Source organism: Xyrauchen texanus, chromosome 17, assembly GCF_025860055.1.
Source record: "Xyrauchen texanus isolate HMW12.3.18 chromosome 17, RBS_HiC_50CHRs, whole genome shotgun sequence".
NCBI lineage: Eukaryota > Metazoa > Chordata > Actinopteri > Cypriniformes > Catostomidae > Xyrauchen > Xyrauchen texanus.
This window is the reverse complement of record NC_068292.1, coordinates 39,732,344-39,756,637: the sequence shown is the minus strand read 5'-3', so window position 1 is coordinate 39,756,637 and position 24,294 is coordinate 39,732,344. Positions and strand designations below refer to the sequence as shown.

The window sequence follows — 24,294 nt, the reverse complement described above, 5'->3', positions numbered from 1 at the left end:
TGCTCCGGGGGGATTGTCCCTGTAATAAGTGCACTGTAAGTCGCTTTGGATAAAAGCGTCTGCCAAATGCATAAATGTAAATGTAATGCATAAATGCAAGGAAAGGAAGCTAGGAAAAGAACCAAGGATGCACAATTTCAGAAATGAGAAGCACCCTGTGATTCTTATTGAATTCTGATCTTTTGATGTTTGGTTCTTGTTGGAGTCATGCAAACCAACGGATGAGGATCTGCTTTTATGGAAAATGCAAAGCAGTACAAGAAACTCAGAAGCTTAGCAGACTAGTAGTTTGTATGTGCGTTAAACCTCTGAACACAGACAGAGCACATTTTATAAAAAGTCATCTTTCACCACTTGTTTTTCGTAATAATAACAACAAAATTATAAAAATGTGATAGCCTTTAGGTAGACTCAGGGTTTATATTGCATTATTATGTGCATTAGCCTAATGCCACCTGTATTGGTTTCTATGTAAGTCTAAAATGAATCATTTGGATCCAATCACCTGTTTGCTCATGGTAGGCTTGAGTAGATGCTGTTGCTGGACCTGCTGGCGTTCCTGATGCGATTTTGATTGCTGTGTGGACTGCGGAGTTCCGCCCTGAGAGCCCTGGGACCCCTGGCTCTCCCTGGTGGAGCTCTGCTGATGGGGAAGACCTGGGGGAGTGCTGTCTTTGACGGACAGCTGTTGTCGTGGGCCCTGCTGCCGGCCCACAAAGCCAGACTCGGGGGACTGGAGCAGGTTTCCGCTCTGCGGTCTGGTCTTGCCTGTGGGGGCACCAGTGGCAGAACTCACCGACAGCTGATGAGATGGTTGGGATTTCATTCGTTGTGTGGGAGGAGCCATGGAGCTTTGACGCACAGGCTGAACGGTGGAAGGAGGCGTGGCAAGGGAAGAATGAGATGTGCCAGTCTGTGATGTCATGCCTGTCATCTGTTGCTGCTCCTGGTCACCAGACACATGACAGATTATAATGACCATTTCTGCAGCGTATTTCATAAAATGCAATTAAAAAGTACAAAAACAATAAAAAACAAATACAAAGGTAAAGTGTGTGAACACAACAGACAGACAAAAGATAGATAGATAGATAGATAGATAGATAGATAGATAGATAGATAGATAGATAGATAGATGTACAGATGAATAGATAGATAGATGGATAGATGGATGTACAGATAGATAGATAGATAGATAGATAGATAGATAGATAGATAGATAGATAGATAGATAGATGTACAGATAGATAGATAGATAGATAGATAGATAGATAGATAGATAGATGTACAGATGAATAGATAGATAGATGGATGTACAGATAGATAGATAGATAGATAGATAGATAGATAGATAGATAGATAGATAGATAGATAGATAGATAGATGTACAGATGAATAGATAGATAGATGTACAGATGAATAGATAGATATACAGATGAATAGATAGATAGATAGATATACAGATAGATAGATAGATATACAGATAGATAGATAGATAGATAGATAGATAGATAGATAGATAGATAGATAGATAGATAGATAGATAGATAGATAGATATATGTACAGATGAATAGATAGATAGATGTACAGATGAATAGATAGATAGATGTACAGATGAATAGATAGATATACAGATAGATAGATAGATAGATAGATATACAGATAGATAGATAGATAGATAGATAGATAGATAGATAGATGTACAGATAGATAGATAGATAGATGTACAGATGAATAGATAGATAGATAGATAGATGTACAGATAGATAGATAGATGTACAGATGAATAGATAGATAGATAGATGTACAGATGAATAGATAGATAGATATACAGATGAATAGATAGATAGATATACAGATGAATAGATAGATAGATAGATAGATAGATGTAAAGATAGAATAGATAGATAGATAGATGTACAGATGAATAGACAGATAGATAGATAGATAGATAGATAGATAGATAGATTGATGTACAGATGAATAGATAGATAGATAGATAGATAGATAGATAGATAGATAGATAGATAGATAGATAGATAGATAGATAGATAGATAGATGTACAGATGAATAGATAGATAGATAGATAGAGTGACAGACAGACAATAGATGGATGGATGGATGGATAAATAGATGTACAGATGGAAGGATAGATAGATAGATAGATAGATAGATATAGACAGACAGACAGATAGACAGATAAACAGATAGATACATAGACACATAGTTAGTTAATCTTGGTCTGTATGAACATACAATCAATCTAAGCTTATGGAATTTTTGGGAGTTTTGATCATCTACTATGTGAAAACCTCATGTTCGGTCAGTTAGATATAGCATCTCGAGTCAGAGCAATCTGAAGGTCTGTGCCAAGTTTGGTAGATGTAGTTTAAAAGTTCTAGGATACAGAGGCCCTTAGAGAACAGGGAGGGAATTTTTTTTTCTGAAATTGTTTTGCATTTCCTCGCAATAGTATTGTGTTCCCTCACATATAGGGCATTCTCGCTCGACAGTTCAAGACGTAAGGGCAAATTATGACAGAATTTTCTTTTTTGGGTGAACTATTCAATGGTGTTAAAAGTATTTAAAACATCAACATCAGTTAACACTGACATTAGCACAAACTAGTTATGTATTATTACATTACAATCAAAAGGATGCAGAATCTCTAAGCCAATAAAAAACTAAAGAAAATACCTGCATATGCAATGGGATTTGCCGCCGCCCGTAGTCACTCTGGTTATGTCGGCTGTAGTCATCACTATAGCTGTGGGAATGAATGATGCTCGGCTGACCCAAATGAGGCCCAGGTCTGAGGGTAGAGAGGTCCTCACTTCGAGAGAACCCACCATGGCCGAACTGGGGCATGTATGTAGGGTGAGAGGAGTCGGGCTCCGGGGCAAGCAGGAGCGGAGGTGGCGGCTGGGCCCGACTGTGCTGGTGGTGAAGTTGTGGTCCATCCGCAGCGAGGTGGAACAGAGGGTTCTGGAAGGAGAGGGGGTAGTGCAGGGCAGCGGCCTGCTGCTGTTGCTGCTGGGACAGCGAGTCCATTGTGGTCCCCATCTGGCTGATCTGGCTCAGTCTTAGACCGCCGGACATGCTGGAACCCCCGGATCCGGCCGACATTCGCCCTCCGGCACGCAGCTGACCTCCGAGGCCTCCTCCCAAGCCCGCGAGCCCACCATAGCTGCCGAGGCCAGCAATCGAGGCCTGGGAAGAGTTGAGCATGTCCCCCATAGACTGCAGGTTAGAGACGCTGTTCATTCTGGAGTCCTGGAGGTCCATCATACAGTAGAAATGCTTTCATTAACACCTAGAACCTACGAGGGCAGAACGCTGCAGCTACCTGCCAACCTGCAGTTTGCAGCCAACGTGGGTTTGCTGACATACGTGTGAGTACATGGTGATGTGTGTATTAAAGGAATAGTTCACCCAAAAAGAAAATTCTGCCATTATTTACTCACCCTCAAGTTGATCCAAACCAGAATATTAAGGATTAAAAGATTCAGTCACCATTCACTTTCACTGGAAAGTGGGAACAATTATGAAAAAACCCCACCTCCTAATGTGTTTCATGGAGGAAGAAAGCCATATCGGTTTGGAACAACATGAAGGTGAGTAAATGATAACATAAGTACAAATTTTGGGTGAACAATCCCTTTAATTTGAGGGTTTAATGGAATAGTTCACCCCCAAAACATTTTTTGTTTGTTTTTTTAATTCTGTCTCTTAACTCACCCACATGTCGTTCCAGACCAGTATGGTTTTTCAATGGAACACAAAAGGAGATATTTTGTATACAACAACAGTTGATAGTGATGTCTATCAAGACACAAAGAAGGCAAAAAAGGCACAATAAAATCACCATAGTGTAGTCTAAACAACTCATGCACAATTCTGTATATTGAGTCTTCTGAAGCCAAACCACAGCTTTTTGTGAGGAACAGAATTTTACATCATTATTTGTTGATAATCTACCTCTCCAACAAAATTCTGTATAGTACTACAAAAGTCATGTGGACTACAAAAATGGCGAATTGTGTCAGTTTCTTTTTTTTGACATGCGGCATTAGTTATTGCATGTCTTCTAGCCAAACATACTTGATGTCAAACTTAACATGACATGTCTAAAGTCACCATATATGATTTAAGAGCAATAGCGGAGGGCAAGATTGTTATATAAAAACTATTAATATTTCAGCCTGTTCCACACATAAACCTATTATACAGCTTCAGAAGGCTTGGAATATAGCACACATGTCATATGAACTACTTTTATGCTGATTGTTTTGCCCTTTTTGCAGTTGTGGTTGCTAAATACATATACACACACTTTAAAGTTTGATTTCTGTCTGGCTAAAACAATCCTTTTTATTTATTTATTTTTTCTTCATGTGAGCAATTTTGTTTAAGTGAAATCATACAAGTCCAATTTATACAAAGTTGTACTAACAGACCTCGACAATGCAATTGTAGCTCAGCTTCATCCAGCATGTATAGGCAGGCCTTCATTGTATCAAACTGTACTCAGCATTGTGCACATGCTCTAAAAAACAAGTGACGTGTGTATAGGGCTGCCCAACCTTTAGTATTTAGCTCACCCCCAAACAACTGAGAACATCTCAATTCTTGTTTGCATTTTGATCAACTTGACACTCACATTTTCACATTCAATGTTAAAAACTACAGGTTAGAATGGAAAACAAATCAAGAGAAATGGACCTTCAAACACAAACGCTACAACTACTACTACAATTGATATTGGCAAGGGAAAGTTCAAGAAGACAAATGACGATCAAAGCATATTTTTTATCGTGTTTTTCATCAAAAACAGGAGAATTATAACTGCATTAAAACAAAATATTTATAACTAAAGAAAATACCTGCATATGCAATGGGAACATTTGAGTGCATGATAATTGCTTCCCACCACTGCGATTCATGTAGGCTAAATTCACGTCGCATTAAAACATTTCATTACATTGTAGGAGTTAGTGTTCTTTCTGGAAGAGAGAAACTCGGCCAAATCATTTGAGAAAAATTGCATCACTACAATACAACAATACGGTCTTCCAAAGAGAAACTATTATATACTGTATAAGCGTTTTCTCTCTAGAAATGCATTTATTTATTTGTGTCTTTTTTTTAAACCACATTATTGGCTGTTTTCGTGACTAGGCTAGGCAATGCACAATGCCTTATCTAATTTTTGTGAGGGCGCTAATTCTAAGGGGAATTTACGTGCCAGCGCAAAGCGCAAGTGGGCTTGGATGGCAGTGTTTGCGCTATCTGTGTGTGTATGTGCGCAAACTGTGGGTGTTTTTTAGATTAATAAAGCAGTGCAAAGAGAAATGATCTATTTTCCTGATAAATAGGTCATTGCGATAAGACGTCTGAGAAGTATGTCTGTTTTTATTGCAAAGTCTAACTCAGTACCTGCATTTGCAGTTTGGGGATTCCACCAACAGATGGTAATAAAGTTCATGTCCAAACTCTGAAAATATAGTGGAACATCAAATTATTTACCTGACAATCACTGTTGTAGCCGTTTTATGAAACAAAAATCTATTACATTTGTGTTAATTCTTATAATTTTTTTTATTATTATTATTTTTGTGTTAGTTTTGTTCAAATCTAAGTCAAAACAAAAGTGTACGAGATGGTTATATACATTTTTATTTGAAATTTAGTTGAAAATTAAATTTAGAAATATGTTTGTTTACGTTTTTTAATGTTTCAATAAATTAATTACAATTTTAAAGCAAAATCAAGGTAGAAGTGCAAATTAAAATACAAAAAATAAAAAAGAAATTACCTCAATCCACAGCCTTACCTGGAAGGCTGATACAATCACTGCTATTACTAGCCATGACTTGTGTATCAGTAGATCAGTTGGATTAATAATACTTACGTTCTCTATAATTTAATGGAGCCTAAATTCAAGTCCTGACAAGAACCACATTTTGAATGCATTTAAAGGGACTAGATACATGCCAGACATTCAACAAGGACACATTTAATGCACAAAAGAACGAAAGTCCATATTTCTATTCTTCTAATTCATTGCACATAGCGCATTTACACTACCACCTTATGAATGTGCTGTCTTTTTTATATCGCTGGTGCTTTATAGGGAATGGACTATAAAATAGGACGCAGACAGTACAATAAACGGAGAAGAACCTCAGAAAATGATATTGCACTTGACCTAGCCCATTAGCGCTTTGCACACGTAACTTTGTCAAACCCACTTGCACCTAGACTTATTGCATGCTTGTTGGCTCCCGTTACACTCAGTTGTGTCCCTAAACCTCACTCCCATCCGGGTCACGGCACCAATGTAACCGGTTCTGCGCACCCTATTCCGAACGGGACTCTAACCGGCGTCTCCGGCGTGGGATGCGGGTGCGCTAACAAGGAGGCTAAAGGCTACAGCCCCTAGCGTCAGTCGCTAGTGCACCTCTTGAGGTCAGGAGAGTGAGGTTTACACACTGCACAGCTATCTACCAGCTGGCTCCTGTTACACTTGAACGAAAATAACAAAACTTAATGGCCATGCCCACTGACTTGTCACATAGCAATGTACATAGAGGTTAGCGCTCTTAAAATAGTGCCCATGGAAACGCTTTTTTAAAAAAACCGAACATGCTTAATAATAGGGAAGAAAATGCTTAATGAACAAAAATGTTCTTTTTTATTGTGGTAACGTGTATTTAACCCAGCGTATTTGACGTCATTCCTTCAAATATTCGATTGTGCATTGTGTCATATAAACTTAGATGCAAAACCCCGCTGTAGCTCCATTATAACAATCATGTAAACATACTGATTGTGAACTGTAGTTGTATGGAAAAGAGCTGCGTGAAGATTTTTCAAGAATTCAAGGAAAAATAACAGCATACAGGTTTGGAGCGACATGAGGGTGAATAAATAATCACAGAATTTTCCTTTTTGGGTGAACTATACTTAAATTACTGAATCCCAAATGGTAATGATAGATTAATGTAAAAAAAATCTCTTTCGTATGTATTGACAGCACCCACATCATCTTGTAGCCCTCTTTCGCCATGCTTGGGTGGTTTTTGACCATGCAGTTAGCAGGTCAGTGGTGCATTCTTCTCCCACAGGATCAAAGCGAACCCACAGACCCTCAGAAAAGCTGCTGAAACGCGTGCTAGGGAGTGAGCTGTTATTCAAACGAGAGTTTGGACCAAACAGCACTGACCATAGTCATGAAATTATTCTAAATGATTTAAGTGGAACCCCACAACCAAGTAGAACCATTCTCTTTGGGACTTACCTTTGGATCTGGATCAGTAATATCAGAACTGCTAGTACAGTACGCGGGACTGGACCGAGCCAGCGGGGGGCGGGCAACATAGAAAACATCTTTAGATGAGGCTCGGTGAGGATGATCCCGGTCTGCAAATCCCCCAATTCCAGCCCGAGATGGAGGAGCTCCACCGCTGGACATCGCAGTGGTTGGAGAGGGCAGGCGAGTGATCTCAATTGAACTAAATATGAGGTGAAAAAGTTAGTTAAAAGATAGAGGAAATGGATCCACAAAGATTTACCCCAAAATCAAAATACCATAAGATGCTCACACAGGCTCAGCTCCAATACCTAGCTGCATTGCTGCCTACTGTCTATATACACTCACCTAAAGGATTATTAGGAACACCTGTTCAATTTCTCATTAATGCAATTATCTAATCAACCAATCACATGGCAGTTGCTTCAATGCATTTAGGGGTGTGGTCCTGGTCAAGACAATCTCCTGAACTCCAAACTGAATGTCAGAATGGGAAAGAAAGTTGATTTAAGCAATTTTGAGCGTGGCATGGTTGTTGGTACCAGACGGGCCGGTCTGAGTATTTCACAATCTGCTCAGTTACTGGGATTTTCACGCACAACCATTTCTAGGGTTTACAAAGAATGGTGCGAAAAGGGAAAAACATCCAGTATGCGGCAGTCCTGTGGGCGAAAATGCCTTGTTGATGCTAGAGGTCAGAGGAGAATGGGCAGACTGATTCAAGCTGACAGAAGAGCAACTTTGCCTGAAATGACCACTCGTTACAACCGAGGTTTGCAGCAAAGCATTTGTGAAGCCACAACACGCACAACCTTGAGGCGGATGGGCTACAACAGCAGAAGACCCCACCGGGTACCACTCATCTCCACTACAAATAGGAAAAAGAGGCTACAATTTGCAAGAGCTCACCAAAATTGGACAGTTGAAGACTGTAAAAATGTTGCCTGGTCTGATGAGTCTCGATTTCTGTTGAGACATTCAGATGGTAGAGTCAGAATTTGGCGTAAACAGAATGAGAACATGGATCCATCATGCCTTGTTACCACTGTGCAGGCTGGTGGTGGTGGTGTAATGGTGTGGGGGATGTTTTCTTGGCACACTTTAGGCCCCTTAGTGCCAATTGGGCATCGTTTAAATGCCACGGCCTACCTGAGCATTGTTTCTGACCATGTCCATCCCTTTATGGCCACCATGTACCCATCCTCTGATGGCTACTTCCAGCAGGATAATGCACCATGTCACAAAGCTCGAATCATTTCAAATTGGCTTCTTGAACATGGCAATGAGTTCACTGTACTAAAATGGCCCCCACAGTCACCAGATCTCAACCCAATAGAGCATCTTTGGGATGTGGTGGAACGGGAGCTTCGTGCCCTGGATGTGCATCCCACAAATCTCCATCAACTGCAAGATGCTATCCTATCAATATGGGCCAACATTTCTAAAGAATGCTTTCAGCACCTTGTTGAATTAATGCCACGTAGAATTAAGGCAGTTCTGAATGCGAAAGGGGGGTCAAACACAGTATTAGTATGGTGTTCCTAATAATCCTTTAGGTGAGTGTAAGTGGTGGGGAGTGACTAACTAAAAATATGAAATGGCTCTCAACCTCGATTCTGATAAGTCAACTGCACCATCCAACAGTCTCATATTTCTGAACAATGGTCCAGTAATACAGTGACAGGTATAAGTGATGAAGTGATCATCTTTCCTAATTCTCTAATCTATATAAATGTATAAATGTAATCTAATTAAAAAAAAATCCAATTCAATATTTCCTGGCCATTTATTGATTTATTTGGGAAGTAGTCATGTATTAAGCAGGATAATGAGCAGTCGGAGGGTTGTTTTTGCAATTTTTGACACACCAACAGAATGGCGACCCAAATTGCCGGTGGAATACAGCTGTCTCTTTTTTCTCACAATATAACGTAATTTCAACAAATCATTATTACATGCCCATTAATTATTTTATTTTTTTAACACAGTCGCTATGTGTCGGGGAACCGGACTTTGTCAGGTTTATTTTGCGATAATAACTGTCAGAATGTACATTATCCATACATAGCAGAACTTCTTATTTAACAAAATTGTTATCAGTAGTGTAAAAACAGTACATACAAAACAGTGTAGCATTTCCAGAAACTTTTTCCAATGAGTAGCATGTAAGCATGACAAAACACTGCATCACTGTTTTAATGTCACATTGTTTACACATGCAGCTTTAGAGCCACACACGCTATAAATCAAATGTGCCTAAAATGTCCTGCCTGTCTCAAATGTGGTCATGGAAAATGTTATTATTTTTTGGGAGTGGTTTGTTTAGACAGTTCATGTGAATGAACCATGGGCGTCATTTTGTTTTAAAAAGTGGTGGGGACATATTCATTTAATAAATTTATATTGCATCTGAACGTTAGTGGATGCATATCATGAGCGGAGACACACCTATTTGCATTTATCTGGAAAGCAGCACAAGCTGCAGAGCAGCAGAGTGAATAGAGTGTCTTGATGCACCATCGCTGCCCACTGTCACTCAAAGCCACTGACAACAGCCGCAACGAGCACTCATTATAACATTACAAACACAGGCAACATTTACGTGTGGGACATGTCTCTACCACTTTTTGCCTTTAAGAATTTTGTCCTCACCCCTTTTTGAAATAACTTTAGTCAGGTACGTATCTACTGCAAAAGAAACATCCAGTTCTCTCTCTCTCTCTCTCGCTCTCTCTCTCTCTCTCTCTCTCTCTCTCTCTCTCTCTATATGTACACTGTATACTGCATGTATATACTTATATATAAACATTGTATATTTATATATTAGGGCTGTGAAGCGATTAAAAAATGTATCTAATTAATCACATCGTTTCATGATTATGATTAATCACAATTAAATTACGGTACATGATACATTACAGAAATCATTAAAAAATCATCATAAATATATGCACTTTATACTTTGTCTCAAAGAACTTGCAAGAAATTGGTTAGTCATCATTTATCTTCATTATTTAAATATGTACATTTTAAAATGTTCAGGGACATGTCCTGCCCATACCTCCCGTAAATGAAGCCTACGGAATGAACTGATTTAATAAACTATTCACCAATCCAAGCCGCTGCACAGAAATGCAAGGCATGGAAGGTCTTCTTTTTTACAGAAAATTCGCTAAATGCTGCTGGGGGTTTTGTTTTTACTTGTTTCACTCATGCTATTTTGTTCATTGTTAATTTGTTCAAAAATGTTCATTGTTTTTGTGCCAGAAAAATATGACTCTGCTTAAATTATCCTGTTAATTACATAATGCGATATGCATTTATAAAGTTATTGCTCTCTTGCTGCTTTATCCATGAAGGACACACATGATGCCAACTTGATGCCAACAAAAAAAGTCTCTTTTACTGTACAACAGCATAACAGTCATTTTGCAAAAGACATTGTGTAGGGAGTGTGTACTGTATATGATGCCTAAAAATGCTGACTAAGTAGACAGCTCACTCAAATGTGCTGCAAAGGTAACCCAAAGGATATAAACATATAAAGACACAAGGCATTACCTGTTCAGGTCTCTCATCATGAGGTTCTGGAACTCCGACGAGACACCCCTGTTGAAGCTTGGTCTGGAGAGCAACCTGTCTGTCTGTCTCTCTGGAGGCAGTCTGTCTGTCTGATGACTAGGCTGTCTTTGGAGATGAGGGTTACGAAGGGCCATGCTGATATCATTGAGAAGGCGGGGCAATGGTCCGAGTTTAATGACTGCATCCTAAAATACAGACAGAGAACAAGAGACCAAACTGATGACCAATCACAAATGTGTTGATAATCATAATCATCTTATTCTAGGTTATCAAATAGCATCTACCTTACTTAGTTGTGCCATAACTTCCCATAGAAGACTGTGCAGGATCGAGAGCTCCCTTCCCAAGTCAATGTAACCTTCGAAAGCTACTGCATTGCTAACGCTATCCAGATTGGAGATTTCGTACAGGAATTGCTGCATGGAGCCCCACTCCATCTCTAAAAACTCATTCATGAAGCACATGTACTCCTCCTTATTGCCAAACCTGAAGTACAATAAGAAATCGATGAGAGCAGAGAGTAGAATATGGCTGAATGATACAAGGATGATGAAGAGTGTAAAAATAATAATCATGGTGATAATAAGAACAATGATTAAGGTGATCATCAACAGCAGCAGCCATTTTCTGTGGTTTGTTACAGCTTAATGGCAAAGGATCTGGGCTGAAATCCCAAAAGTCACAAACTGGAGCATTAAAGAGATAGTTCACTCAAAAATTAAAATTCTCTTATCATTTACTCACCCTCATGCCATCCCAGATGTGTATGACTTTCTTTCTACTACTGAAAAAAAATTTTTTTTTAGAAGAATATTTCAGCTCAGTTGGTCCTCACAATGCAACTCTTAAGTTGGGTCCCAAAACTGTTAAGCTCAAAATGCACATAAAGGCAGCATAATAGTAATCCATATGACTGTTTTAGTCCATATCTTGCGATGCAGTATGATAGGTGTGGGTGAGTATCTTTGAGTCCATTTTTACTATAAATTCTCCTCTCTGCCCAATAGGTGGCAATATGCACGAAGAAAGTGAATCGGCAAAAACAAAAGAGGAAGAATGTCAAAGTGTAGACTGATAGTGAAAAAGGACTTCAATATTAATCTGTTTCTCATCCACACTAATAATTTCACATCTGAAGATATAGATTTAACCATTGGAGACTTATGGATTTCTTTTATGTAGCCTTTAGTGCTTTTGGAGCTTCAAAGTTTTGGTACCCAATTAACTTGCATTTTATGGACCTGAAGAGCTAAAAAATTCTTCTAAAAATATTTTTTTTTCTTCAACAGAAGAATTAAAGTCATACACATCTGGGATGGCATGAAGGTGAGTAAATGATGAGAGAATTAAAATGTTTGTGTGAGCTATCCCTTTAAATACTGCAGATCCCATATGATCATTGTATCCTTGAGCAGGACACTTCACCCCAAGTTGCTCCATAGGGACTGTCCCTGATTTAAATGTACCATATGTTGGTTTGGATGAAAATAGCGACCAGCGTTGCAACATGTCAACTTGAGGTTGTCAGTACTGGCAGCATTGAAGCTACAGGTCATCTCAAAATGTTTACTAACCTGTACTTTACACTGAAGCAACAATACAATTGGTGAATAACTAAGTATCCTACATTATTTAGAATTGCCACAACTAAAATACCACTATAACCAAGTCACAAGCTTTTCGAATCCTTTATTTATTATTCTGTACATGAATGCTTAACCCTAAGATAACCAAGTATAGAGATTGATGATGCATCTTTCCTCGTGAATGTATTTAAAGGAAGCCACTTTTCATAAAAATCTTGACTTTTAAGCATATTTAGTTTTGGGGTAAATTTTGTGTGATGTCAGAATACATTGGAAGTCTATGGGAAAATCTTGATTTTTAAACACGTTTAGTTTTAATAGGACTATTGTGTGAATTCAGAAAGCTGTGACATTTATCTTCCTTTTCTTTTTGTTTTTGTTGTGGTACAGTTCAGAGTGTCTGCTGCTGTTATGTGTATTTTTTTACCATGCAAAATATTAGTAGTCTTCTCAGTATTCACACAACAAACATTATGACAGTAATAAAGTAAAAAAAAAAAACTGTGTGAACTGACTTTGAGAAGTTTGCCAGGTTCTGCACAACTTTGGCTATGAGGGTGAGTGTGCGTGAAGTCTGTTCGTCGGGATACTCCTGCGTCAGGTTAAATAAGGATGGAGACATGACGGCTGGACACAAGAAACGCAGGAAGAGGGAACCGCTGATGAGTCGATCTGCGATGTCCTCTCGTCCCCTCTCTGCACTTCGAACACGCCAGGATGCAAAAACCTCTTTCAGTTCTCTTGGAAACGCACTGGGAAGAACACAGGAAATGTCTTATTACCCTTAACATCTACTGAATTTAGTCACTATGCATAAGATGAATTTAACATACTTTTAAGGGATAGTTCACTCAAAAATTGTATTCTGTATTCATTTAATCATAATTTGATCTGTCCCTCATGATGTTCTAAACTTGTACGACTTGCTTTCATCTGTGGAACACAAATGGAGGTGTAAGGCAAAATGATAGGCCCAATCACTATTCACTTTCATAGTATGGGGGGAAAAAAACAGGGCGTCAACATGGCAAAATGTTAGGGACTTGTAATGAAAGTGAATGGTGACAAAGGCTAACATTCTGCTTAACATCTGCTTTTGTGTTACAAAATAAAGAATGAAGAAAGTCATACAGTTTTGGAACAAGATGAGGGTGAGTAAATGATTTTTCCCAGTAAATGATATTTTCATTTTTGGGTGAACTATCCCTTTAAGAAATAAACAATGAGGGGCTGTTTGCAGAGGACACACTATTACAATCGTCTGCACGGTTTTAATTATTTAAATTTTTTTATGTAAACATGCCCTAGATGGATGTCTTTGACCATTGCAATGCACTTCATTGTTTATTTAGTGTTTCGTGCCATGAGTTCAGCATTTTTAAAATGTAGCGTCAAATTAAAAACAGTGGCTGTTTCTCAATTTTAAGAACGCAGAAAATGGACTTGAGTTTTTATGAAGAACAGTCTTGCCAAGATACCTTGGAAGAATGAACTCGGAAGGACAGGAGGACATAGAACGCACCTACTGTGATCTTTGAGATGTCCTGCAATCTTCCTGTTGCCCAATTAACTGTCAGAACGCATGAATCCAGTGAGCGAACCACTGGCATTATCACACCAGTAACAGCAGTAATATCATCACACCACTGAGGTTTGATTGTCTGACTAGTTACAAGTTAAAAGAATAAAGTCTGTTTTCTCAATGTTTATTATTGTATTAAAATGATGCCCATAAAAACCCGTCTTGGTTACATATGTAACCTCGGTTCCCTGAGATAAAGGGAATGAGACATTGCTATGGGAGTGTCCTTCTACACATCCTAGTTGAAACTTTTCTACGATAATGCCAGTATTGGCTATGGTATTTAAGCCCAGCCCTTTTAGGCAAATTTTCTGACTAAGGGACAAAGAGTGCATCGATCGCACCTAAAAACGAGCACCAAAAAGCACCAATTAGTGAACACGTTCCATTTAAGTTCATAGAGGCATCTTGTAGACAGCACTCTTGCTTGTAAAATGGTTTCATAACCGACTGAGTCAGTTCTGTTACGTTTTGTGTGCCCTAATCTCCGCTTTGCTGAATATTTCACAAATCCTCAGGACAGTCAAGAATACAAATCTCATGCCAAAGCACTGTGGGGAATCAGGATTCTGAAGCAGTCCATTGACCAATGAAGCGGCAAGCGGCAAGGTGGAGTAGCCTCTCGTTGCCATGAAGATCCCACCTGTTGACTCGTGTATGTCAACGCAAAGTAGTAGAAGGCTTCTAGACGAGAGATGAATCGCAGTCTTGATGGAATAAAATTCTGAGGAATAGTGCTTGCACGCCCGCTTTTATACCAGAAAGCTTTGCCCCTAAAAGGGCTGGGCTTAAACACCATAGCCAATACTGGCGCTATTGTTGAAAGGTTTAAACTAGGTTGTGTAGAAGGACACTCCTATAGCAATGTCAAGTGTAGTGAATTACAGTGGGAAACTCTTGAGGAAAAAAAAAAGATAAATGTCTTCTGCCTGTCAACATAGTACAGGGTTCTTGCCCACAAGTCACCATTCAATGCATCCTCAATTTCAAGGACACATCCAGGTAATTTCCTGCATTCTCAGAATTCTTGAGGATTGGAATACAACTTCAGGAGTGGATGACGACGAAGATCAAGTCCGAGAGAACGTAAGAACACAAAAGAACGCATATTAAGGAACAGCCAGTGTTTTGTTCCATTCTGTTATACAAGAAGAGTCCTGTGTGAACAACCCCTAAGACTAGTTTCTCAGGTTCACCATTTGTTGTTTAAATAACTAACCAATGAGAATTGACGATTTTGCAAAGTGCAAGTTCACAGCACATCCGGAGGTTGGCTTGATGTTCAGGCAGTACAGAAGGTGGAGTTCTCATTGGGTCAACTTCACAGTTCTCCTCTGATTCATACAGGGCTCGGATAAAATCACCTGAACACATATAAATAACCATCAATGTCTGATCATTCTGTAAAATTGCAGAGTTCAAAACTCTCAAAACAATCTCAAAATCTGTGAGGCACTTTCTTGACTAATGTTGTATACAGTAGAATGCTGTATACAATTGTTACCTAAAACGTCTTTGAGGTACTTGTGTCCAATGAGTTTGAGGTACTCTTCTATGGCTTTGGTGGCCAGTGTGTTCTCTCTAAAGATAAGGTGCTCTCGGTCAATGAATCGGTCCACCTCACACATTGCCATATCGGAAAGAAAATCCTAGTGTAGAGCAAAAGGAGAGACATCTGTAATCACTCCACAAATGACATGCTTATAATCAAATTAAATGGCTGTTCCAAAATAAGGTGAGATGCCTACTGTCTTCATTGGCAGCTGTCTTCTAAGGCTGCTTAACATTGATCTACATAGGCAGCAACAATTTCATACTTCATAAATTGCATTTCACATGGGAGCCAAGACTAGCATGTTAGCATGTTGCAAAATAACATAAACCTGTAATAAACATATAAGTACAAAGCCCATCCAGATACATATATTGTGTAAAATACTCAACTATGTAATTAGCACTGTCAATTTAACATATTAATTTACTAAAATAAATGATAAAAAAACAGTCCCATCTCACATGTGCTACTACTGTTAATGCTCCAAACTTAATTTGCCATCTATTCTGTATTAGCTGGGATGTCCTCTATTTTGGATTAAATAACAGACGGGCTGGTTTGAGTATTTCTGTAACTGCTGAACTCATGGGATTTTCACATGCAACAGCCCCTACAGTACAGTGTAGAGAGAATCATGTGAAAAACAAAAAACAACCAATGAGCGGCAGTTCTGTGGATGAAAACACAATGTTGATGACAGAGGTCAACGGAGAATGGCCAGACTGGTTTTAGCTGACAGATAGACCACGATGGGTTCCACTTCTGTCAGCCAAGAACAGAAAACTGAGGCTGCAGTGGGCCTACCATTTGTGTACCACAGCAGAAATCCATATTTGTCAGACCAGCCTATGTTTTCAGTTACTGTCACCTTCCTGTCAGCTTGGACCAGTCTGGCCATTCTCATTAATAAAGTTTGTTTTCGCCCACAGAACTGCTGCTTGCTGGATGTTTTTTGTTTTTCTGCACCATTCTCTTTACACTCTAGAGACTGTTGTGTGTGAAAATCCCAGGAGATCAGCAGTTAAAGAAATACTCAAAACAGCCTGTCTGGCACCAACAATCATGCCACGGTCTAAATCACTGAGATCACATTTTTCGCAATTCTGATGGTTGATGTGAACATTAGCTGAAGCGCTTGACCAATATCTACATGATTTTATACATAACACTGCTGCCACACGATTGGCTGATTAGATAATTGCATGAATAAATAGATGCACAGGTGTTAAAATATAACCTCTATTTATATATATATATATATATATATATATATATATATATATATATATATATATATATATATATACTGTATATATTTAAATTAGCTCAACACAATGCATTCACTGGAATTGCCTTCACTGCAAATGATACAGGGATGCTGCCTAAGAAATCTTAGGAGGCAGCATAATTAAGTTATAACAATTCAGCATAATCAACTTTTTAGAACAGCAATTGCATCCGCAGCTCACCTATGAAGTCTTAAAAAGTTGTCTAGGTAGGCAGCTCACTAGATTTCGGAAGAGAGCACATACTTATAAAACAAAGAGTGATAATTCAAATGAGGTCCTACCTTGGCCTTCCCTGTGCTCTGCAGGATGTGTACCAGGGCACAGGCCACTTCCTCTTTACTCTTGACACTAAGTAACGGTTCCAGAACTGCACACAGCGTTCGATAGTTGTTGGTTACATACTCTGCAAACTCTTTATAAAGCTCCATGGGTAGAATGCTCATGGTCTGAAAGCGTGACTTGAGTCGTAAGGAGACGTTGATGATTTTGCCCCCTCCCACACCCCCACCCTTGGCCAGGACACTGGGCTGAATGACGGGGTGCCACTGCTCCACAAACTGGCGACCAGTGATGCTAGAAATGGGGATACTGACCAAGCCAAGGTATGTGCTCTTCTCCTGTTATGATGATGGAAAAAAGGATGCACACAAAGACACTTCTTAGCAAACGGGGAACTAATGTTATGCAAGTATTATTTTCATTTGGTAATTTTATTTAAATTAATTACATTTTTATTTACATGGATTTCAGAATTTTTTTAGTATTTGGTATGTCCCCCTTTCACTTTAATGACAGCATGCACTCAAGCTGGTATGGACTCTACAAGTCTGTGTAAAACCTGATGGTTCATGATTTGAGAATGTTCCAAAGAGCATCTTGTGTGCTTCAATAACAACAAAGAAATTTGACCTTTTGTACAAAGGAGTCAACATGGTCACAGCATACAACAAATTAGCTTGTATTTCTTTCAGTCTTTTTTCAGGTTTAAATTAGACTTTGAATCCCAGCTTTTCAATGTGGACTTTTGAACCTCACTGCAGATTAGCCTCAAAGCCTACAGATATGGACTAAAAGCTACAGTCCAACACTTCAGGTTTGATTTTATGAGGACATTTTTTATGAGGTATCATAAATGACATCAATTTTGAGGTTAATATCATGCAAAGCAGAATGAGGTGGTCTTTACCTTGCGTCTTTTTTTATCGGTCTCTTTGTAAAGATGAAGACGAAGGTTGCGGACTGCTGGAAGGTTGTTGAACTCAAAGTGTTCACCCCAGAACACTGTATCAGTTCGGGGTTTGCTGGTGGTGCGGGCGTACAGCATGTCATCCAAGCACAGTTCACAATAATATCGCTTTTTGGGTGGGAGTTCTCGAGCCTCGATGATCCACAGCTTCAGAACATTGTCAACGCGACGACTGTTGTCCTGATTAAGAGAAAAACAGATAAAGTACCACTAATGCTAACAAAAACATATTAGCATCATTATACATGCAGTGGACATCAAAGTATTTGGGTACAGTTTTTGGGAACTGTGCTTGGCTGGGTCAAGTTCTATCTCTCAGTTAAGTCTTTCAAGGTAGCCTGGAGAATTGAGGTGCCCACGTCACATCAGCTACTTACTGGGGTCCCTTAGTGCGTGGACCACTTATCTTCTCTATAACCACAACATCACTGGGACCCATCATTCAAGCACTTGGGTTCTCTTACCACTGCTATGCCAATGACACAAAGCTCTTCTTGTCTTTCCAGCCGATGACCCTACAGTGTCATCTCAAATCTCTGCCTGTTTGGCAGATATCTTGGCCTGGATGTAGGAGCACAACCTGCAACTCAACCAGGCAAAAACTGAGCTCCTCGTCCTGCCGTTGAGAACAACATCACCATTCAGCTTGTTTAGTCTACAATAACACCTTCCAAAATGGTCAGAAATCTAGGGGTAACCATTGACAACCTACTGAATTTCACCGACCACATCTCAAAGACCATGTAGATTCCCTCTCTACAAAAGGAAAATAAGACCCTTCCTCTTGTCATGTCTAGACTGGATTATATTAACTCTCTCATTGTCTGCCTTCCTACATGCAGAGTTAGGCCTTTGCTAATGATCCAGAATGCAGCAGTACAATCTGGTCTTCAACGAACAAAATAGAGCGAATGTTACACCACTCCTTGTCGCTCTACACTGGCTGTCGGTTGCTGCACGTATCACGTTCAAGGCTCTGAAGCTGGCATATAGAACAGACACTGGATATGCTCCAGCTTACCTAAAATCATTCCTGCAGAGCTAAGTTCCCACCAGAAGCCTGCTGTCGGCTGATGAGTGGCATCTTGTTGTACCAACACAAAGAGGCAACAAAATCATTTTTGCAGATTTTCGGCTTCACTGTACCTCGGTGGTGGAATGACCTTCCCAACTCCATCCTTGAAGCAGATTCCAGCAAATTCTCTGTCCTTAAAAAAATGGCTAAAGACCATGAGCATTTGACCATACACTAGTAAAAACACTAAAATAAAAAAATAAAAACATAACAATTATTAATCTTTTTGCACTCTAATCTTCTAATCATGGATGGTATCTTTGTGATGCAATTGAAAGTTTGTAATGCAACACTTTTTGTACTACTGTCTCCTTTAGATGAATCACATGATGTATTATCCCTCTTTTGTAAGTAGCTTTGGATAAAAGTGTCTGCCAAATTAATTAATGTAAATGTAATGAATATGACGTTTGATTACCAGAAAGTGTCTAAATGCATTTTGTCTTAATTTTGAACAGTGTTTTTGTCATTCATTATCTATCAAACATCTTTTTGTGAAATGTTTTGCATGAAAAGTGTGCTTTTGCTGTTTTTCTTTAAAATTCAATCCCCTTGGTTTGATATTTTGTTATCTAATGCCATAACAAGACATTTTTAAAAGTGGCTGTAGTGTCCAAAACTTGTGTAGCCACTGTTAACTAAAGAGAAATTTAAAGGTACAATAAGAAAACTTCTGAAAAGGCAGAAGAGAACGCAGGTTTAATGGAGACAATGCGTTAGAAGAGAAACTAATATATGAAATCATAATGTGAGGCTAAAGTGCTGCAGTGGTCATAGAAAACATTTTAGAGAAAAATGAGACATTTGCACTCATCAAAATGCAATTGGAACACTAATTTTCTACTGACAATTATATATCTGCTAAATATAGCTTAAAAATAGATTTTAAAAGCTTCAGCCCTTTAAAAATACTACTTTGACAGTCCCATGGAAAAGTGATGGTATAAGATGTTAATACCATGGCACTTAAATAACTGCTATGTATTTACATATTACTCCAAGGGACTTGTTTATTATGTAACCAGACCTTAGACTATGACATAAAGTCCAGTTCACTTTACAGCTTATCCCAAAGAACCGCCCACTTAAACAGGAAAAAATGACTGACAGACATTTAAAGCAGCCAATCACAGTTTATGTTTTTACATGCCATTTAGGGGTGAGTTTATCTGAAATTAGATAATATCCTGGCATGGAAAAACTCCTTCAAAAAAAGGAGTGAAAGGATCTTTGTCATTAGAAAAGATCAACAAGTACACTATACAAAATGTAAAATTAATCATTTTGGGTTCCACAGAAGAAGAAAAGAAGTCATACAGGTTTGGAACAACACATTAGGGTGAAGTAAATCTTCAAAACGGGCAATCGGATTGGAGCTTGCAATTTTACATGTGCTGTCCAGTTTTGTATGCAATATGCATCAGACATGGTCTGTGGGTGTACAGTATGCGGCTGAGACCTCTTCAAACTATACCATCGTATTGTCTATATGTATTGCCTCTGTGCTATATGTCCAATGAAGGTTTCTGTAGTCAAAACTTAAAAAATTAAGTGCACTTAACTGGCTTGCCATTAATTAATCAGTGATGCACATCTGTGGCTTCTTCCATCACGGTGAAAACTTCAAGTAATCAGCTAATAAACAGAACTAATGAGCACCCTTGGTTTGTCCTCCTAATTTGAAACATTGGCAAAGCTTCTGCTGCAGGACTGATTTTTGGAAGCCTTTGTCACGTTTTCCACACATCACGATTCAGCCTGAACTCCTGCTGCCTGAACATCTGGATGAGTCAATCCACAATGCTCATTTCACCAAGCCACTGTTTAATGCTCAAAACTCTCACGAAAGACACAGATAATAGACAAGAGAATCTGCTAGTCTGCATGGCATTTGGGATCCCTTGGAGCATGCCGAGTTTTTCGAAGAAGTTTGTGTCATTATTTGACAGGGCAGCCTATGGAAGGCGTTTCCTATTTACTCGGGATGTCAAAATTAAGTCAATACTAAAAAAACATTTACTACAAGCAGTCTTACAGAATCCGCAGTGCAGAGGACTGATTAAAATGTAGTACCCAAGTACTCCTTTTGATTTACTGTATTACTGTAAAGAATTCATTTGTTTCTTTGTTCTTTAATACTGACTATTCCCTAGATCAATTACTTGAAAACCTGTTTACTTAATTAAGAAATACTTGAAGGCTACATGTCATGTGGTTTCAGTTAATATTAGAGCTGTCAAAGTTAACGTGTTAATGCATGTGATTAATTTAAAATGTTTATTACATTTTATTCTGCTCCCTGTGAGTTCTAAACACTGGTTGGAGGAGGGCAAAACCTTTCCAATGTGTCCGGCCAGTGTGGAGTACGATGCAACGGATGACGGTGGCATTGACGCCCTGATGCGCAACCATGAATTGCTGTAGCAAAGCGGCAAGCCACAGTCTGAAGAAGCCTTTATTTTTAGAAGAAGCCTTTATTTTTTGTCACACATTATACATTTTGAAATGACATTTTGAACATATACAGTGAAATTCTTTTTTTTTTTTTTTTTTTGCATATCCCAGCTAAGCTGGGGTAAGAGTGCAGGGTTAGCCATGATATGGCGCCCCTGGAGCAGATAGGGTCAAGGGCCTTGCTCAAGGGCCCAACAGTTGCATCTTGGTTGTGCTTGGGCTTGAGTCCCCAACCTTCTGGTCAGTAACCCAGAGTCTTAACAGCTGAGCCACCTCATTTTGGGTTGCAGGCCTGATTGGACCAGGTGGCATTGCTTGGGGGCCGAGGTTTAATTTATAAATTATTGTGTGTGTGTGTCATATATATATATATATATATATATATATATATATATATATATATATATATATATATATATATACACTGTGTTGTGACTATAAAACTATTTGACAGAATATTCATAATAAAAATACATTCCCTGAAAAACCTAAATATCTTATGCAGTGTTGTTTCTAAAGATTTTTAGATATTTTTACAGGAAAACAATATAACAATTATTATCAAGAATACGATTTTTGCCCTAATATCAAGGTCTTACTAGAAAAAAAGAAATTGTGATCATCGTGAATTTGTTTGATAAAAAAATATGATTTGTGCCCGTAACGTGCATGTAAAATGGCTAGAAATAGCATTTTAGCTTAGCGTAAAGCTAACAATTTACACAAGTTTATTTCTATTTCTTCTGCTCCAAACTTACTTCAAACTTACTTCTGTCTGCTCGTATGAATGTAACACATCATAAGAATGTTTTTCACTGCTGTTCAAATGCACTTTGGAAGCATCATTTATGTCATGTTTATTCTGTTGGTTCATGTTTTTTCTTGTCTTTTATTTTCAAGTTTAGTTCCTGTTCCTGTCATGTGATTTCCTGTTCATGTTTCTTGTTTTCATAGGTTGATTACTTTGTCATTAGTTTTGTCTTTTCATTGGTATAATTTAATTTAGTTTTGTTATCTTGTTTATAATTTAGTCTTGTAATTGATTGTCTTGTTTACTTGTTAAACTTGTCCTTATATTTAAGCCCTCGTGTTTGCCATTGTCTTTTGTCCGGTATTGTGAATGTAACTTTTTTATTTAAGTCAAGTTTTAGTCAAGTCAAGTTTTGTTTATGTCAAGTCTAGTCTAGTCTTTCATGGTTATGTTTTGTTTTGATTCACATTTTCAGTCAGGGTTTTGGATTTCACGTTTGGAAATAAACTGCACTTGGGTTCATCCATTCACCATCGTCTCTTCGTCTGCATGTTGACAACGTCATTACAATTTATATGTATAGATGTTTTCATCTAAAAGGACTAAATATTAAATGAAACAAATGACAATAAAATGCAAAGTAAACTCTTCAGTAATCAAAATACTTTAATGTAGTGTGTAACCCTGGTTACAAACAGTATTAAGATGTGATTGAAAAATGTAAATGAGCAGAAGGTAATAATTTTTTATGAGCAGTAAGACAGCAAATGAAAATATGTTGTACTTTGGAGAACTGACCAATGATATTTGAGAATGGTGGTTAGCGCATTTTTCATTTCCTTAAGTAGTACGCGATTGAGTTTTTCCTTCTTTTTTTTTTCACTCGGTGGAACAGAAGAGAGTAGATGTGTTTCATTGCACTCTGAAGATATTAGAAATGTTATTAGTCAAATAGCAATATTTGATTTAATATTGAAGTGATTTAGACAAGATTTAACATGTGAAATGGAAGATTTCGTGTAAAAAAAAAAGAAAAAAGGATTTTATTTAGCTGAGACTGACGCGACTGCTGAGAAGAAGCCTCGTTAACGCATAGCGTGTTACTAAACGCATTAAACAGTTGTTTTATGAAGAGCGAAAGAGTTTGTAATGAGAGTGTAACTTTGAGGAGATGTTTGAGCAAAAGATCAATGGAAATCTGAGTTCTTTTGGAGTTAAAATATTCAAGTTCATCAGTGGTCTTGGTGAGTTAAAAACTGTTATTTCATGTACTAATCTGTTGTATAAATGTTCATATAACTGAAATGTAAAATGAAAGAGTTGCATTTAATTAATGGTGAATATACGATATGAGGCCACAGGTGATGAACGCATGCTTCAATGTTCGTATGTAAAATACAACGGCCATTTTTGATATCACTGTGAACTGCGGTAATAGATGTTTGTATATTATTAAAAAAAACACATTACTAACCATAGCTCCGTGACCTTGTATTCAAGGTCAGGTTTTTTTTGTGTGTGTGTTTGTTTCTTTCTGTTTATTGTTTTTTTGGTTTCATCATCTCCTGCCTGATGAATACTGTGTGCTGATGAGCCAAGGTTGCATTGAAGTGACGTTCACCGAAGTGAAGTTCTTGGACTTCCAGAATTGTCCAAATTCCCGTGTCGTGGAGGGAGTTGGGACTGGCGAGCCACTAGGATCTAAAATCAAGCTTTAATTGAGTGACATTGATGTTGCCGAGTTGGACGGTAGGAAATTGAACCAACAACACATACACCTGTATTTCTCTGGTTCTTTTGGAGGATTCCAGAAGAAAGACTGAGTGGTTTCAGCCATATTCACAAAGTTGTGAATTAAGA

The 24,294-nt window shown here is 38.3% G+C and overlaps 1 protein-coding gene across 1 annotated transcript in view; it reads right to left on the bottom strand.

The window, feature by feature from the left end:
- The window catches only part of LOC127657499 (ras/Rap GTPase-activating protein SynGAP-like), a 153,911-nt gene that overhangs the window by 26,000 nt on the left and 103,617 nt on the right, over positions 1 to 24,294 (bottom strand). Inside the window, 10 exon segments of the mRNA XM_052146311.1 lie at positions 506 to 946; positions 2,700 to 3,275; positions 7,303 to 7,516; positions 10,876 to 11,081; positions 11,181 to 11,382; positions 12,998 to 13,234; positions 15,284 to 15,428; positions 15,569 to 15,713; positions 17,190 to 17,525; positions 18,095 to 18,334. Of these exon segments, the coding sequence (XP_052002271.1) occupies positions 506 to 946; positions 2,700 to 3,275; positions 7,303 to 7,516; positions 10,876 to 11,081; positions 11,181 to 11,382; positions 12,998 to 13,234; positions 15,284 to 15,428; positions 15,569 to 15,713; positions 17,190 to 17,525; positions 18,095 to 18,334 (2,742 nt within the window).